The 19,228-nt window shown below is 36.8% G+C and overlaps 1 protein-coding gene across 1 annotated transcript in view; it reads left to right on the forward strand.

The window, feature by feature from the left end:
* The window catches only part of MTMR9 (myotubularin related protein 9), a 62,647-nt gene that overhangs the window by 30,081 nt on the left and 13,338 nt on the right, over positions 1–19,228 (forward strand). The window contains exons 4-8 of the mRNA XM_039222644.1: positions 4,498–4,671; positions 7,165–7,382; positions 8,253–8,414; positions 11,467–11,608; positions 13,408–13,628. Of these exons, the coding sequence (XP_039078575.1) occupies positions 4,498–4,671; positions 7,165–7,382; positions 8,253–8,414; positions 11,467–11,608; positions 13,408–13,628 (917 nt within the window). The remainder of the gene's footprint in view (positions 1–4,497; positions 4,672–7,164; positions 7,383–8,252; positions 8,415–11,466; positions 11,609–13,407; positions 13,629–19,228) is intronic.

Raw genomic sequence — 19,228 nt, forward strand, 5'->3', positions numbered from 1 at the left:
ATATCATATGTTTGCACGTATAGGAGGATTAGGAGGAACTTGATGGAGGAACAAGGGGGAGAAGAAGGGCGGAAATGGTGGGGGAAAGGGAGAGAGGCAAACCATGAGAGACTCTTGAATGCCGACAAAAACTGAGGACTGATGGATGTGGGGGGGAGGGAGGGATGGGCATGGAGGAGGACACTTGTGGGGATAAGCACTGAGTGTTATGTGGAAACTAATTTGACAATAAACTATTTGTAAAAAAAAAAAAAAAGTACTATTTAAAAAAAAAAGAAAATATTTTGAACTGAATGATAATAAAAATGCAATATCATAATGTGTGGAATACAGCTAAAATTTAAAGAAAAATTGTGGCTTTAAATGCTTAGGTTAAAAATGAAGAAAGTTCTAAAGTCACCAACTTAGGCTAGGGAAAGAAAAAGAGCAAAGTAACTAGAAAGAATGAAGTAATAAATATTAAATCAGAAATCAATAAAATACTCATAAAGCAAGTTTTGCAAGGATGATCAATTAAATATGCCAAAACTAATTGTATTGGCAACAAGCAATCTGAAAATGAATAAAATACTTGGGAATAAATTTAACAAAAGAAGTACAGGTTCTGTCCATTGGAAAACACAAAACATTGCTGTGAAGTTCAGGGATATCTAAATAAATGGAGAGATCTACCATGTTCATGGATTAGAAGACAATACCCTTAAGATCAGTAGTGGGCTGACTTATGTAGTGGACCACAAAGTAAATATTTTAGGCTTTAGAGACTACTAAATATGTAGTCTCTGTTACAACTACACCACTCTGCTGTTGTAGTGTAAAAACAGCCATAGATAACGTGCCATTGAATGGGTAGTGCTATGTAAACCTTATTTATAAAAACAGGTAGTGAGCTGGATTTGGCTTGTGGACTATTCTTTGCTGACCTCTCATTAAAATCACAGTTGCTCCAGATTGCTTTATAGATTCAGTGTGATTCCTATGAAAATTCCAATAGATGTTTTTAATAGAAATTGCAAAATTATCCTAACATTTTCTCTGACATATATATTATATGCACAGTTACTAGAATAGCCAAAAAAAAAAAAAAAGGATTTACATTATTTGATTTCAAAACTTAGTATAAAGCTATAATAATCAAGAGAGTGTGATATTGGTATAAGGGTAGACTTACAGACACATGGAATAAGAGCTAAAACTATAAAACCTCTTGAAGAAAACACAGGAGAGAAAATCTTTATGACCTTGGATTAGGCAAAGATTTTTTACATACAACACCAAAAGTGACTGAAATCAGATTAGTCATTTCCTAGGTTTGAGATGTGGAGGAGAGGATAAGGACTACAATAATATACCTGGGATTTTTGTGGGAAATTATTGAAAAGTTTGTTATCTTGATTGTGTTGGTGGTTTCCTGGGTGTATAGAACTGTCAAGAGTCATGAAATCATGCACTCTAAATAGATCTAGTTTATTTTTTCATACAAATAATAAAATCTCAAAATTTATTAAAAAGAAGAGAAAAACTTAATGTAAAATTAAGTAGCTGATTAGAAACAAAGAGAATTAGTTATCTAGAATACAGATCTGAAGTAATTGCTCAGAGTACAGAGCAGAGAAACAAGGAAGATGGGAAAAATGATAGAGAAGTTTTATGTTTATGAATGATAAAAGGAGAAGATCCAATATTTATCAAGTGGGAGTTCAAGAAGATAACAGAGAAAATGGAAGAAAGGCACTATTCAAATAGGTAATGGTTGAGAGTTCTCCAGAATTGATGAAAGTCACACACTCTTAGATTAAAATGTACCAGCAAACAGTATGCAAGACAATGAAAAAGAAACCTTTACTTAGATGTGTTGTAGTCCAGCTATTAAATTGTAAGGCAAAGAGACTATCACAAAATGAGTCAGAGAGAAAAGACAAACTACATATCTGGTGTAATAAAATTAGAATAGAAAAAAGATAAAATTAAACATCTATTTATGATAAAAGCTCTTAGCTGAACTGGATTTGAAGGGAATTTATATAATTTGATAAATGCTACCTGATAAGTCTGATAAAGCTACCCCAAACAAAAACATAACAAAAAGCAAACCTTTGATCATTCTCTTCAAGTTCAAGAATGAGACAAGGATGTCCACCGCCACTAGTTGCTGGTTCATTAAGACAAGAAGGAAAAATAAAAGATACAAAGATTGAAATGAAAGAAGCAAGACTGTCACTGTTGCTTATGTGCTTGTCTACCCAGGAAACAAAGAATCTTGAGATTTTAAGCAGTTCTCTACACTATCCACAATTTTGAAAAACATCCAACTAAAATGCAACAGAACTATAAGGTTTCTAGGAATATATCGAAGAAAAGATAGACAAGGCTTTTACTGAGAGAATTATACAACTTTATTGAAAAAAGTAAGCTTTAAAAAGGTGAGAGACACTATGCTCATGGACAGGGAGATTGAATATTTTAAAGATGTAATTGTCTTTAAGTGAATCTGTAAAATCAATGTAATCTTATTTAAACCACAGTGGGTTTTTATATGAAATTAGATAAAAGTTGCATGGAGCAGCTCAGGTACTCTGGAAAAACAAAAAAGAGGAAGGAGGAGACTTAGCCTACTAAATATCAAGTTTACTCTAAAAGCTATGGGACTTTCTACAATAACCAGTGGGACAGAATGGAGACCCCTCTATTTTTGGAAACTTAATATATGCTGGAAGTGGCATTGTAGGTCAGTGGATGATCATACCATTCTCCAGAGTAGGAAATCAGTAAGTAATGTCTCATAGTGAAATTCAAGAAGTAACAGTATAATCACGTTATTTAGAAATTGGAGGTAAATTTTATTTGGAGAAATAAAAAGGTATAAGAGTTGAAAATGGTTACCTCTAGGGAAAGGGAATTATGAGATAGAAGTGAGCAGGAAACAGGTAAATTCCCTTTTTTTAAAAAAAGTAATGAATCTTTTTCCCCTATGACCCAGCAATAGCACTGCTAGGAATTTACCTAAGGGATACAGGAGTGCTGATGCATAGGGCCACATGTACCCCAATGTTCACAGCAGCACTCTCAACAATAGCCAAATCATGGAAAGAACCTAAGTGTCCCTCAGCTGATGAATGGATCAAGAAGATGTGGTATATTTATACAATGGAAAACTACATGGCAATGAGAAAGAATGACATCTGGCCATGTGTAGCAACATGGATAGAACGAGAGGGTGTTATGCTGAGCAAAATAAGTCAGGCAGAGAAGGACAAATACCATGTTTGCACATATAGGTGGAATAGGAGGAAGTTAACGGAGGCCGATGCAGGAGAAGAAGGGGAAAAATAGTTGGGGAGGGGGAGGGAGGCAAACCATGAGAGACTCTTGAATGCTGAGAACAAACTGAGGGCTGATAGGGGTGCAGGAGAGGGGAAAGGGGGTGATGGCCATGGAGGAGGGCACTTGTTGGGGTGAGCACTGGGTGTTAGGTGTAAGCCAACTTGACAATAAACTATTTAAGGAAGAAAAAAATAAAAAAATAAAAAATAAAAGCAATGAATCTTTTAGAAATTTAAAATTGGTAGAGAGTTAAACAATATATTATGTCTTGTAAAGGGAGTTTTAAAAACATTTTCTTTTCCTATAGTATGTTGAAAATACTTCGATTTTATCCTTCTGGTATGCAACTCATGACCAGTATGTTAGGCCAAATCTGATTTATTGGAATGTATCAAAATTTGCATATGCATAATTTTGTTTTTTAACTATAAAAAGTTTTTTTTATAGTCTTCAAATGGTTTTTATTTTTGATGTTTAAAATAAGTTGTCATTTGATAATTTTATATTGTATACTTTTAGTCCTCAGTATATTGAGTTAGAAATTATTTCATTGATTCCTAAGTATAATTTTTTTCTATTAAGTTGTTATTGTTTTAATAAAGATATTACCAGTCTTTCTATATTTTTAAATAACAGAAAGGAACAAGGGATTTAATATAGGAAGTAGCTCTATTGTTATCGGTTAAACATTATGTGGAATATTACAGTCTTCCTGTTGCTATACTTAAGAATACCAAAAATAAAGTAAATGCTACTCAAAAAAGGATGAATGGGATGATGTTGGCCTTGATAATCACAAATATACATAATATATTTAACTTGGAGAATAGGCAAATAAGGGAGAAACAGCTGTCTTTCACATATTTAATAGGATGCCATGTGAAATAGGGAACCAGCACTGAAACCATGGTGAAAACAATAGAGGAAGTTACAGAGCCACATTTGCTCAATATAAGGAAGCACTTTCTAGGAATGGAGGATACCTAGCAATGCAGAAAACTGACTCTAAAGAATAGAACTCCTTTAAGTATGGATTAGGTATCCTTATATTAAATGCCCAAGAGATGGCTTCTTCATTGTATGAAAATTGATCTCTAAGGTCCTTTAAGTTTTTCAGATTATTTTGTAACATTGGGATACTTGCTTAGCTTTGAAGTATTTTTTGTTTTTCAGACCAGTGAATGGAGGTTAAGCTATGTCAATAAGGAATTTGCTGTCTGTCCTTCTTACCCGCCAATTGTCATAGTGCCCAAATCCATTGATGATGAAGCTCTTCGGAAGGTAGCTACATTTCGGCATGGAGGACGCTTCCCAGTACTTAGCTATTACCATAAAAAAAATGGAATGGTAAGTGTACGGTACTGCTGCTTCATCTGCTGCAAGGGTTGCTTTGCAGATCTTTCCTTAGAAATGTGCCACTTTCTGTGTACTTGTTCATTGATGTGATTAGTCTCCCTTGCTAAAACTTCCTCCTTTTAAACTTTAGGGGAATCAGGAATAGAGTGTTTTCTGTGATTAGGATATGACTTTGAATTCTTTTCATGATGCTGCTCAAAATTAGAAAGCCCAGATAGATTTTTTTTTTTAATTTTTTAAATGTTTTTATTTATTTTTGAGAGAGAGAGATAGCATGAGCGGGGGGCGGTCAGAGAGAGAGGGAGTCACAGAATCTGAAGACAGGCTCCAGGCTCTGAGCTAGCTGTCAGCACAGAGCCTGATGCGGGGCTCGAACCCACGAACTGTGAGATCATGACCTGAGTCGAAGTCAGACACTTAACCAACTGAGCCACCCAGGCATCCCAGATAGGTTTATCTTAAGGACTCAGTACTAAGGGAACTGATGTTCATTTGATACTTAAAATAACCCTGTTAGGTGGAAAAATAAATTTCTCTGACCAGAATAATGGTAGAATTCTTTTTTAAATTATTTTTACCAAATTTCCCTTAAAAGGTAAATTGAGCATTTTTATTTTCAAAAAGGAGAAGAGTGACTTGTTATTAGTTACAATTTAAGTAAACACAGGAGTCAGTAGTTGAATAGTGCTTGCTGTATGTATGTTTCCTAAATATTTTCTAAATCTGTTTCTGTCCTCTTATTTTCTCTCAGTCAGTAAACTCAGCTTCTCATTTTGAAATCACCAATAAAGTGGGGCGCCTAGGTGGCTCAGTTGGTTAAGTGTCTGACTTCAGCTTAGGTCATGATCTCATGGTTCGTGGGTTTGAGCCCTGCGTCAGGCTCTGTGCTGACAGCCAGCTCAGAGCCTGGATCCTGTTTCAGATTCTGTGTCTCCCTCTCTCTCTGACCGTCCCCTGCTCACACTGTTTCTCTCTCTCTCTCAGAAATAAATTTTTAAAAAACCATTAAAAAAATGAAATCACCAGTAAAGTAGTAGATAAGTTATAGTCATATTCCATTTGCCCTTTTTATCCCTGGAGAATAAGTCAAGCATGGATATTTGGGTAAAAAGATTTCCAAAATATTTGCTACTTTGGCATCAGGTCGTCTATCCCATTTGCATAGTAGTATTTCTGTTTGTTAGAGTTCATTACAGAGCATTTAAAAATGGATATTAATTTTATCCATAATTAATAAATGTGTGTCCATTTACATGGTTAGCACAGCCTGGGAGTTAGCCATTGTCATTCTCAGGATGACCTTTCTTGATCATGTTAAATTTCAAGGTAGTTAAGAATAGCATATATTATGGGGAGAAATTGAAATAACTCTAAACCATTCACCAAGGAAGAGATCTGTATGCTATTGATTTCTCGAGAAAAGTTTCAAAATCAAACCTTTCAAAATATATAGTTGATGGTCTTTGGAAATAAGTTTCTAGGTCCTGAAATACTGAAAAGGATGAAAGAGGAGGGTAACAGGAGAATAAATAATAGGCAGCTTTCAAGGTATTAAAAATGATTCCCCAAACAGGAAGAATAGTACATAAACTTTATTTTACCATTGATGGCTTTTCTCTTTATAATTTTTTTCTTTTTCTTTTTATTTTAGAGAGAGAGAAAGCATGAGCAGGGGAGATGGGCGGGGGGTCGGGCGCGTAGAAAGGCGGGGGGTGGGGTGGGGAATGAATCCCAAGCAGGCTCCACACTCAGTGCAGAGCCTGTTGCAGGGCTTAATTCCACGACCCTGGGATCATGACCTGAGCCAAAATCAAGAGTTGGTCGCCCAATCTGCTGTGCCACCCACCGTCTTTTTTTTTTTTTTTTTTTTTTTTTAATTTTAGAGAGAGAGCACACGTGAGCTGGAGAGAGGGACAGAGGAGGAGGAGGGAAAGAATCCCAAGTAGGCTCCATGCTCAGCGCAGAGCCTGACATGGGGCTTGATCCTATGTTTCTGGGACCATGACCTGAGCCAAAATCAAGAGCTGGGTGCTCAACTGATTGAGCTTTCCAGGCACCCCATCTCTCTCTTTATAATTCTTGGTTAAACCTTCCAACCCTCTTTATGTAGTCGAAGCAAAAATTTACTGGCACATAGGCAATTATTATTTCTATTACAGGGCCATGTCCAGTAAACAATTTACTGACTAAATGAATTGTAATATTTGATCTCTTTAGCAATTGTAATTTATTATGTGGAGGTATTTTGAGATAGTAGGAGGAAAAATTGTGTTAAATGCAAGGCTTACTTTTGTTTTACAGTTATTAACTATTGCAAATATGTGGAAATATTTCTTTGTTTTACAGTCATATTCATCTTTAAAGTGCCACACAGTTGTTTTTGAGATACTCTCAATCTAGCTAATTCATTTCTGTTTTTAGAATCTTTCAAGGCAGGTACTCTTAACAGGTACTCTTAAATTTTAAACCACATTGTGCTTCTAGGTAATCATGCGAAGTGGTCAGCCACTCACTGGCACAAATGGGAGAAGATGCAAAGAAGATGAAAAGCTGATAAATGCTACCCTCAGGGCAGGGAAACGTGGCTACATCATTGACACACGATCTTTAAATGTAGCTCAGCAAGCTAGAGCCAAAGGCGGCGGCTTTGAACAGGAAGCTCATTATCCCCAGTGGAGGCGGATTCATAAGTCCATTGAGAGGTAACAGACTCTGGAGACAGTAGTGGACTCTTAAGCGAATTAGAATGGGTGAGCCCTTAGCTGCAAAAATCACAAGTTCTCAGACGAAGCTACACATTAACTTAGAGTCAGAAATTGGCTGGATCTCCTGTCGTGTTTTATAAGATAAGCAGGAAGCTTACCTTGGATGGCCACAGTTAACTTCCAGTCTGATATAGCATGCTTTCTCTTAAGTTATCTCTGAATTTTCATCTCCACGAGGTCAGAGGTCTCCTCCTTGTAGATCAGTGGTCATCAAACTTACTGAACAGATATGCCACAGATAAGTATATTTTTCTAAAAAGACTAGAGACTTACTTTCCTCCACACCCATCTATTCTCACACCCTGTTTCTTCCACCTACACCTTGTTTATGCTCACAAGTAGAGGTTTATAGGGACTTCTGGATGGGTGCGTGGGAGTTGGAGCTAATAAAACAGTGGGGTCTGAGCTGGCCTGGGCATCCATGCTACAGGTACCAGGTATCTAGTGTTGGATCTGTGGGAATAGGATTGCAGATGCCAGTGGTGACTTGTCACACAAGGTTTGTGACTTGTCACAAAATGCGGTGTTTGGCCTGCTTCTCAGATAATTCAGCTCTGTGAACTGGGTTTAATCTGTTCAGGTGGGGAATGGTTTACCATGACAGGCATTTTAAGCATCTTTGCTGCCATGTTTACATATTAATTTTACAGTGTTTAATCATCACATTATTGTATAGTAAGGTAAATATTTTTATGCCATTTTGAGCTACTTTTCTTCTTAGATATATTGGAGGTTGAGGCTTTGGTTAGTTTTTGTCTTCATCAGTATGTTTTCTATTTTCTTTTTACTTCTTCTTGTTTTTTAAAGGTATCACATTCTTCAGGAGAGCTTAATCAAACTTGTGGAAGCTTGTAATGACCAAACACATAACATGGACCGATGGCTCAGTAAATTGGAGGCTTCTAACTGGCTGACTCACATCAAAGAGATTCTTACAACCGCCTGTCTAGCGGCTCAGTGTATCGACAGGTAGAGTATATTTCAGTGTTCCAGAATGGAACACGCAGTGCTAACTAGACTTTGCTTATATCCAGACATGTGTTTATATATTATGTTAAAAGTTTTTGTCTAGTCTCTATTTTATGTTCAGATCATTGCATAAATTACTATATAAGGTGGTCAGTGCCATTCAGTTATCAATGAAGTGTGTGCATAGAGTCTGGCATTTAATTGGTGATTAATGTTTGTTGGATGAATATGAACCACAGGCACACATCTTGAAGCACACAAAGCTTTTAAGTACTAAAGGAACTCTTCTTTTCTATAAAATCCTTGAATTGTGAATCTACCTATTTTCTTTTGCTTATACTGTGAACAAGTTTTCTTATTCTCAGAGCAGGGGGCTCACTTCCTTGCTTTTGAAATATCAATGAAAGGAAACATGTAATTTTGTTACACAGTAAAACCATTCTTTCAAATCTCTCAGATATCTTATTATAAACTACTTGATATGTGCAATTGTAACCGGATCTCAAGTTGAGAAAACCCGATGGCAGTGACATAAAGTATATGAAGTGATTTTAGTTTATTCACTTAGCTGAAGGTTGCTAATCCTTGAGGCTTGAGGCAGAAGACTTGAACAGAGAACTGATATAAATTGTCGCAGAAGCTTAGAATGCCCTTTTTAAGAAGGAGATTCTTTTGTGACAATAGGTAGGTGTGAGTATTGGTACCACATAGTTGGATGACACTTTTCCTTGAAACTGTAACTTGTTTTATCGATGCTTCCAAATTAGGGAAATAGACGTATGTAATTTTTTTGTGGTTAGTGAGAAATTGGTAATAATATGGGTTGCTTAAGATCATGTGGTGAATTAGGGAAAAAATCAGGAATGGGTAGAGATTCTTGGTATCCAGATTCTTGGGCTGTCATTTGTTTTTTGTTTTAGGTGAAGTTCATTTATCTAATACAATATGGGAGTTAAAGAAGTTCTACGACAGACAAATCAATACTGCAGAATGATGAGATGTTGATATTAAGGGTCCTGATTCTTTTTAACCCAACTTAAAAAGATTTCCCTATACATGATGAGGACAGAGGCATCTGTTTTCTTACAAAACATAAATTGTAATAAAGGTTTCTCACTGTGTTGTCCGAGTTTGCAGCCATAATAACGGGATGCTACAGGTTAAGGGAACCCTAGATACAGATAAGGGAACCCTAGGTGCAGACCAGTATTTGCTATCTCCACCTTGCTTAGAGTCAGCTGACCACCTTAAATAGGGACTTCCACATTCTTAAGAAGAGTTGAAGGTTTTGGTTTATCTTGCCATGTTTGAGTTCCCTTTTCTGATATATATTAGGCTTGTTATTTATATATACCTCCATAAAAATCTGCCCTTGTAATTAACTGCTCAAAATGTAAAAATAGACCTTAACTTAATCGAATTAAGTTTAAAATATACCATGGATAAATAAGATCTATGGATTCAGTATATACATCAGAAGCCTTAAACTATTTACTCATACCCTTCTACCTATTCATGAAATTTCATCCTAAGAATGAGGTTGTTATCCTAACCAGGGAGCCTTATTTTCAAATTAAGAACTCTCAAATAATTCAGTAAAAGACAAAAAGCTAAATATGTCATCTACAGTGTAACAAAAATTGACAATAACCTAAATGTCTAACTCTTGGACAGTTCAGTACATTGTAGTTGATCACCTAATAGAATATTATATAACCATTAATACAGTACTTCTAAAGGTAATATAGAAACATGAGAAAATGTTTATAATAAAAGTGGACATAGTAAGATATTACCTTTTGTTATAGCTACATAAAGTATATATGTATGTGGGAAAAGAATTGATAGTAACCAAACTGGAGACTCTTCTGGGAAATTTTATTCACTCTCATTTCAATGTAAGAGGTAGAAGAAGGGGGAGGGATGGGGCGCCTGGGTGGCTTAGTCGGTTAAGCTTCCGACTTTCGCTTAGGTCATGATCTCGCAGTTCGTGGGTTCGAGCCCCGCGTCGGGCTCTGTGCTGACTGCCAGCTCAGAGCCTGGAGCCTGTTTCAGTCTGTGACTCGCTCTCTCTCTGACCCTCCCCTGCTCACGCTGTCTCTCTCTCTCTCCTAGAAATAAATAAAACATTTAAAAAAAAAAAAAGAAGAAGAAGGGGGAGGGGGGAAATTTAGTTAGTTTTTGGTGTTTTCTTCCATGCTCTTTAGAATATTGGGCCCCAGACTTCTCCTAAATATCGTGGTAAAATAGTATCATTGCCACTGACTTTCTAGATTGCCAGTTTTATGTTTTGTTTTATGTTTCTTCTTTTCATGTTTCTAAAAGTGTGGTTTGGGACTCGTTTCCTAGATTCATCACATTACAGTTTATGAAAGGCATCCTTACAGTCAGCTGATGGTGGAAAGATAGAATCAAGGTCAGAGAGATTACAGAAAAATTAAGAGCATGTTTCTAGGTGTGATGAGAAAAGGCTTTAATTAACTTAATAGGCAGAAGAAGTGAGTCTTTACTGTGCATGACAAGGACTACTTTTGGATTTTGTAATGGGAGAAAAAATTCAGCTGAAAAGTTCTGTGAAATTTGTTGTAAGTTAAAGAGGTTCTTGCCATGTGAAATTTGGAACTCATAGTTTTATTTATTTTTTCCCAAGAGAAGCTCTCTTCATTTGCCTAATTGAGACTCTAAACCCTGCTGGACAGAGCGGAATGCATGAGTCTGAAATACTGAACTCAAATGTTTATTATTGGGCGCCTGGGCTGCTCAGTTGGTTAAGCGTCCAACGTCGGCTCAGGCTATGATCTCACGTTTAGTGGATTTGAGCCCCACGTCGGGCTCTGTGCTGACAGCTAGCTCAGAGCCTATGGCTTGTCTTCACATTCTGTGACTCCCTCTCTCTCTCTGACCCTCCCCTGCTCACGCTGTCTCTGTCTCTCTCTCAAAAGTAAATAAAACATTAAAAATTTTTTTTCAAAAATAAATAAGTGTTTATTATTAACAGAGTGGATTGACCATGTTGGGAGTATCCCATTTGTACTCTGGATTTTCCTATCAGGGAAGGGGCATCCATATTGATTCATGGAACAGAAGGAACTGATTCCACGCTTCAGGTTACCTCCCTGGCCCAGATCATTTTGGAACCGAGAAGCAGGACCATCCGTGGTTTTGAGGCCCTGATAGAAAGAGAGTGGCTACAGGTGAGAAAAGCTGTGTGTGCACAGGAACTGCTAATAATTGGTGTGATCCTAGTTGTAGGATGGATATAATATATGATGTTTTGTTGATTAAAATGTTTAAATTATATGTTTAATTTTCTGGAAGCAGTTAATCTGTCTTCTTCTCAGTAAATGTTTATAGTCTTTATTGCCTTTCAGTTTTTGTACCTGTCTTTGCTTATATTGTCCATTTGGCTCTTTATTCCCTTAACAAGCTCTTACTAGTTGTACTTTGTTACCTACAAGGGAATTAATAACAAAGAATGTAAAACATTGTCTGTCTTGCAGAGCTTAACTTTGCTAGAGATAAAAAACATAAACAAGGCAGGAAAGGGATGCAGGGACTTGTAATTATAAGACGTGTGCTTTAGTAATTTCCGCCTTTTGCTTGTCTGGTTCCCCCTTATCCTCTAGTCCAACCGGGTATAATCCTTCTCATGCTTTAAGATACAGCTAAATGTCGCTGTTGTCCTAAACTGAAGTCTTTGGGACTGTTCTTCACAGATAAAATCGATCCAGTGTCTTCATGATTGGTTTCCTAAATGAGACCCAAATAAAGTGATTCCTTTGAGGTCAGGGAACCATGCCCAATTTCTCTATTATTCCTAGGACACAACGCAGTGCTATCATATAATGCTGAATGACAACTGAAAGAGAGTTCTCATGAAGTAGATTGGAATCCTCCAAGTCAGAGATTGACTGTATATATAAGTGTATATACACCGTGTAATTTAGCAAATAATTAAAGTGATTGAGAACAGATGTTTAGATATATCTTGAAAGTGGAAGTATCTCTGGAGACTAATCTTTTCTGTCCCTTCTAGTTAAAATTCAGATTTGTTATGTGTTAATGCTGTTATGTATACCTTGTCTGCCTTACCTGACAACTGACCTATCTCTGTTCAAATCAGACCATCCCAGATACTTGGCAAAAATCTATTCAGCCACATTCCTCATGATGCATAGCAAACAAATATATAAGTGTGATTTACCTACTTATATATTACCAGTTTAATGAGTATCAAAATACCATTAGCCACTGGAAAATGCCAATGTCATTATCTTTGTCCAGTAAAGTGGTATAAGGATCAAAGACAAAGCAGGTCTGTGAAATACCTAGAAGGGTGTCCTTTGGAATAAGGTCAGTACTCAGGTTCTGGGTGGGCCAGAGAGCCAAATGATTCTTAAATTTCTTTTTGTCAGGAGATGTCAGACTCTTCCAGTTCTTTTTGAGAGAAGAGGGAAACTATGGACAATTTTTATCTCTAATATAAAAGTATTCATAAACATCTCTTCACGACAGTAACTTTTTTACCATGTGTAATTAAAAATTAAATATCAGGAGTGACCTTGGAGAGTTTGTCCATGAGAGCCCCATATTTATTTCCATTTAGTGGTGAGGCTTACATAGCTTACAACAATCTGCAGTGGTTTGGACAGATAAAAAGTGATAGCCTTCTTTTTTTTTGTACCTTATATTCTTTGACTTTGCTACAAATTAGAGACCTAGAAAATTTTATTTTATGAAGTTCACCAAGGATTATTGCTGTTCTTATGCCTTAACTGCACGGCCTTGTTAAATGTTTGGAAGTTGTATTGTTTGCCTTAGATACCAAAAATTCTTTTAAGCCAAGAAATCATTAATGTAAACAGCAGCCCTCCAAATTATATGATGTTCTGTTTAATAAGTTTTGTTGCAGCTGTGTGAAATATGTTAATAGGATGTGCTGTAAAGTGATCTCAGTAGTCTATGACTCTCACCTTTGCATCTTCTGTCTTAGGCTGGTCACCCATTCCAGCAGCGCTGTGCACAGTCAGCCTACTGTAATAGTAAGCAGAAGTGGGAGTCACCTGTATTTCTTCTATTCTTGGACTGTGTGTGGCAGATACTTCGTCAGTTTCCTTGTTCTTTTGAATTTAATGAGAATTTCCTCATCATGCTCTTTGAGCATGCATATGCCTCACAGTTTGGAACATTTCTGGGCAACAATGAAAGTGAAAGGTGGGTACACTGCTTACATGGGATGGGGGCCGTTTTGTTTGTAGTTATTTTGGTCACCTAAAAGAGACCCGGAGTTGGTTCTATATTAATGTTATTTATAAGATGGTAGAGGTATAAATTTGTATAAGTTAAATTATATAACGTGTGTTCTTATTATGAGCCTATCACATGCTAGGTGGAACATGTCCTAGATTTTGTTCTGTTAGATTAAAGTTAGTCTATATACTGATTTAAAAGCTTTGAGTAAATATGGCAGTCATTTTAAATGTTAATTTCCTTATCTAAGATCATGGTAACCTTATATCTGGAAGAGACCTTAACATATAATCCAACTCCACCCTCCATCCAATTTTATAGATTAGGAGGGTAATATCCGGAAAAGTTAAATGACTTGTCCAGGGACACGCAGCCAGTTGGTCACCAGTAGTAGGGCTAGGATACCATTCTGCTCCTGCTCCAGACTTTCTCTGTTACACCTGGAAACTGCCTCTTAGGCCCAGGGCGACAGTCTCACTTCACAGCCTACGCAGTCAAGTTCATAGGTTTGTTTGGAAGATTCATATCAGAATGATCTTTAAAGGTGCTCAACTGGTAATCTCAGTTGGGTACAATCAAAAGGCATCCTCTTCTCTTTTTTCTGTTGTCTTGCTGGCTAAAAAGACAGTTTTGTTGATCTTTTCAGAGAACCAACTTTTGGTTTCATTGATGCTCTCTATTGTCTCTTTATTTTCTATTTTATCTGTCTACTCTCTCCTGTTATTTTTATCTTCTTTCTGCTAGCACTGGTTTAGTCTCCCCTTATTTTTCTAGTTCCTTAAGGTATAAAGTTATTGATTTATGGGGCGCCTGGGTGGCTTAGTCGGTTAAGCGTCCGACTTTCGCTTAGGTCATGATCTCGTGGTTCGTGGGTTCGAGCCCCGCGTCAGGCTCTGTGCTGACTGCCGGCTCAGAGCCTGGAGCCTGTTTCAATCTGTGACTCCCTCTCTCCCTGACCCTCCCCTGCTCACGCTGTCTCTCTCTCTCTCTCCTAGAAATAAATAAAACATTAAAAAAAATAATTAAAAAAAATAAATAAATAAAAGTTTTTGGGGCACCTGGATTCCCCAACTCCAATCAGTTAAGCCTCCAACTTCATCTCAGGTCATGATCTTGCAGTTTGTGGGTTTGAGCCCCACGTCAGGCTCAGTACTGACAGCTCAGAGCCTGGAGATTGCTTCGGATCCTGTGTGTGTGTCTCTCTCTCACTGTCCTTCCCCACTGGCACTCTGTCTCTCTATCTCAAAAATAAAAAAAATAAATAGACACTAAGATATTTTTTTAAGTTTTTGATTTGAGATCTTTGTGCTTTTTTAACATAGGTTTTTACTGCTATAAATTTCCATCTGAGCACTGCTTTCACTGGGTCCCCATACATTGTGTTAGCACGTTGTGTTTTTGTTTTCATTCATCTGTTAGGTGTTATTCTAATTTCTCTGTGATTTCTTCTTTAACCCATTGGTTGTTTAAAATTGTGTTATATAAGTCCACATGTTTATGAATTTTCCATTTTTTTCTTCTTTTATTGATTTCTAACTTTATGTTGTAGTAGTTGGAGAAGATACTTAGATGGCTTTCAGTCTTTTAAAATGTATTGAGATTTATCTTGTGGCCTAACGTGATATATCCTGAAGAATGTTTTATGTGCACTTGAGGAAAATGTGTACTCTGATGTTGTTGAGCAGAGTATTCTATATTTGTTTTACATTTTATTCAAATCCAGTATTTCCTTATTGACCTTCTGTCTAGTTCCATACATTATCAAAAGTGGGACATTGAAGTCCTCAACTATATTGTAGAATTGTCTATTTCTCTTTTCTGTTACATGAGTTTTTGCTTCATATATTTTGTGGCTCTGGTGCAAAGTGCATATATGATTATAATTATTATATCTTCTTCATGGATTGACTCCTTTTCCAGCTTATAATGTCCTGCTTTGTCTCTTGTAAGAGTTTTTGTCCCTAAGTTTATTTCATCTGATGTACTATGTCCACCTTAGTTCTCTCTGGGTTACTGTTTGTATGGAAAATCTTTTTTCTTCTGTTACTTTCAGTCTGTTCACATCTTTGAATCAAAAGTGAATCTTTTGTAGACAATAGTTAGATCATGTTTTTTAGTCTATTCTACCAATCTCTGCATTTTGATTGGAGAATTTACTTCATTTATATTTAAAGCAGTTATTGAAAAGGAATGGCTTATTTCTGCCAGTTTGATATTTGTGTTCTGTTTATCTTCTACCTCTTTTGTTCATCTCCTCCATTACTTGCCTTCCTTTGTGTTTAATTGACACTTTATAGTATACTGTTATGATTCTTTTCTGTGTATATTAAAACAATTTCTTTTACTGGTTACCAGGTAGATTTCAGTTAACATCCTAAATTTGTAACAATCTACTTGACTACAAACTTAGCTTCAGTGCAGATGGCATACAAAGCTTTGCTCTCCTATCGTTCCACTCCCTCATATGTTGTTATCCCAAAGTATATTTTTATATATGCCCATTAACATGGATTTATTATTTTTTTATCCATTTGTCTTTTAAATTATATAGGAAATAAAAAGAGGAGTTACAATTCAAAAATACAATAATAATTTTTATTCTTTCCTATGTAATTATCTTTGCTGAGTTGTGTCTTCATATGACGTTGAGTTACTGTCTAGTGTCCTTTCATTTTAGCTTGAAGGATTCCTTGTTGCATTTCTCTTGCAAAGCAAATCTTCTAGCAATGAACTCCCTCAGTTTTTATTACATTGCTAGGTATAGAGTTCTTGGTAGGTAGTTTGGTTTTCTTTTAGCACTTTAAAAATGTTATTGCCCTCCCTTCTGGCCTCCATGGTTTCTGATGAGAAATCTGTTCTGGAGGGATCATGTAGGTTCCCTATATTTGAGAAGTTGCTTTTCTCTTGTTGCTTTCAAGATTCTCTCCCTGTCTGGCTTTGACAGTTTGATTATGATGTGTCTCAGTGTGGGTCTCGTTGCCTTTATCCTTCTTGGAGCCTGTTGAGCTTTTTTTTTTTTTTTTTTTTTTTTTTTTTTTTTTTTTGAGCTTCTTAAATATGTAGATTTCATGTCTTTTTATCAAGTTCGGGGAGTTTTCAGCCCTTAATATTTGTGTCTGTGGGTTTTTTTTGTGTGTGTTTGTGTTTTTTTCCATTTGTATTGAAGTATAATTGACAAATTGACCATTAATTCTTTATATATTCTTTTGTTCCCTTTCTCTCTTCTCTTTCTAGGACTACCATTATTATGCATACGTTGGTACCCACAGGCTGCTTAGGCTCTGTTCATTTTTCTTTATTCTATTTTTATTCTTCTCAGAGTGAGAAATTTTAGTTGGGCTGTCTTCAGATTTGTTTATACTTGTGCCTGCTCAGACCTGTAATTAAAACCCATCTAGTGAGTTTTTCTTATTTCAGATATTGTACTTTTCAGTTTCAGAATTTCTTTTTGGTACTATTTTATAATTTTATTGATATAGTCTAGGTTTTGAGACATTGTTTTCCTAGTTTCCTTTAGTTCTTTGTCCTTAGTTTTTTGTTTTGTTTTTTAGCTCTTCGAGCATATTTCAGACTGTTGATTTAAAGTCTTTGTCTAGTAATAGCCAAGTCCATGCTTTCTCAGGAACAATTTCTGTTCATTTTTTCCTATGAATGGACCAAACTTTCTAGGGTTTCTTTTTGCCATCGTTTGTAATTTTAAATCTGGACATTTAAAATATTATAACATGGCTCTCTGGAAATCAGATTCTTCCCACTCCTCAGAATTTGTATTTATTGCTTGCTGTAGTCTGTAGCTATTTATTTAGTCATTTCCCTTTTTTTAAAAATATAATTTATTGTCAAGTTAGCTAACATAGTGTATACAGTGTGCTCTTGGTTTTGGGGGTAGATACCCGTGATTCATTGCTTTCTTTAGTCGTTTTCTAAACTATTTTGTAAAGCATATATTTTTTCTCATGTGTGGTTTCTGAAGTATCTGTTTTAGTTTGTGTTCAGCTAGTGTTTGACAGTGATTTCCTTGAATGCCAGGAACCAAAAGAGAGAAAGGAAAAGAGGGAGGGAAAAGAAATGGGGAAAACCACTCAAGACAATGGAAAAAAATCCTTTTGCAGTCTTTGCAGATGGGCTTTGTGCTAGAATATTTCTTCAGTGCTTAGTCAGGCTTCAGCCTTCACTTCCAGCTCTCATGGAGCTTCAAGATCAGCCAGAACCAAAATCTTGGGATCTCCTCAGTCCCTTCTTTTTTTTTTTTTTTTTTCCTTCATCTTTATTTATTTTTGAGAATGAGACAGAGAGAGACTGAGTGTGAGCAGGGAAGAGGCAGACACCGAATCTGAAACAGGCTCCAGCTATCTGAGCTATCAGCACAGAGCCTGATGTGGAGCTTGAACCCACAAACTGTGAGATCATGACCTGAGCGGAAGTCAGACCAACTGAGCCAACCAGGCGCCCCTCCTCAGGCTGTTTATGATTAGGTTTCCTGCATTGGGCATGCATGTGGCTTTCTGAATTCCTCTGTATACATGGGCACCTTTGAATACTCTGGTTTTCCAAAGAATCTTTTCTCTGAGGCTTTCCGTGCTCTGTTGTTTCCTTCAGCCATCATCTTTTCCCCCCACATGGCTGCAGGTTGTCCATCTTGTGTTTCCTAGGAATGCCCACCACCTTTCTGCTCACAGTTAGGCATAACAAAGACAAACCCTTCAGGTAGCCCTTGAACAAGTTAGAACAGAGAGACACAATTCTTTGTGAATAAGGACTGCTATATTCCCTCTGGAGCCAGGGACGAGGGTCCCATACCAAGAACATGGCCTGCCTTCTTCCAGACCTCCATGAGCTAAGAAATGGGTGGGGTGAGAGCAAATAAAAATGCCATAAAGCTTTGTGATTGTTTTTAAGTTCCCTTTCCCTTGATTCTTCATTTGCTTGTGTGCTGGAAACTTTTGACTATTTCTGATAAGTCTGAGGTGTTAACAGTTTCTGCTTGCATTTTCAATGTTTCTGTAGAGGGATGGTCATTTGGAGCTGCCCACTCTGCATTTTTGCTGGCATCGCTCTTCATTTTTGAAGCAATGGTCTTTATCTTGCAGCACTTTGAATATGTCATACCTGCTTTCTGGCCTCATGGTTTCTGATAAGTCAGCCACTATCTTCATTGAGGATCCCTTGTACATAATGAATCATATTTCTATTGGTGCTTTTACAATTCTCTTTTTCTTTGACGTTGGACAGTTTAATATTGATGTGTCCTAGTGTAAAACATTTTGAAATTATCCTGCTTGGAGTTCCTTAATCTTTTAGGCTATGTAGATAATGTTTTCATCACACTTGAGACATTTTTAATTTTTTTAATGTTTATTTTTGAGAGAGAGAGAACGAATGAGCAGGGGAGAGGCAGAGAGAGAGGGAAACACAGATTCTGAAGCAGGCTCCAGGCTCTAAGCTGTCAGCACAGAGCCCAATGCGGGGCTCAAACCCACGAACCACGAGACCATGACCTGAGCCAAAGTTGGGCACCCAACTGATTGAGCCACCCAGCCGCCCTGAGAAGTTTTTAGACATTA

The sequence above is a fragment of the Hyaena hyaena genome, unplaced genomic scaffold (genome assembly GCF_003009895.1).
Source record: "Hyaena hyaena isolate Hyena2069 unplaced genomic scaffold, ASM300989v1 scaffold_1169, whole genome shotgun sequence".
NCBI lineage: Eukaryota > Metazoa > Chordata > Mammalia > Carnivora > Hyaenidae > Hyaena > Hyaena hyaena.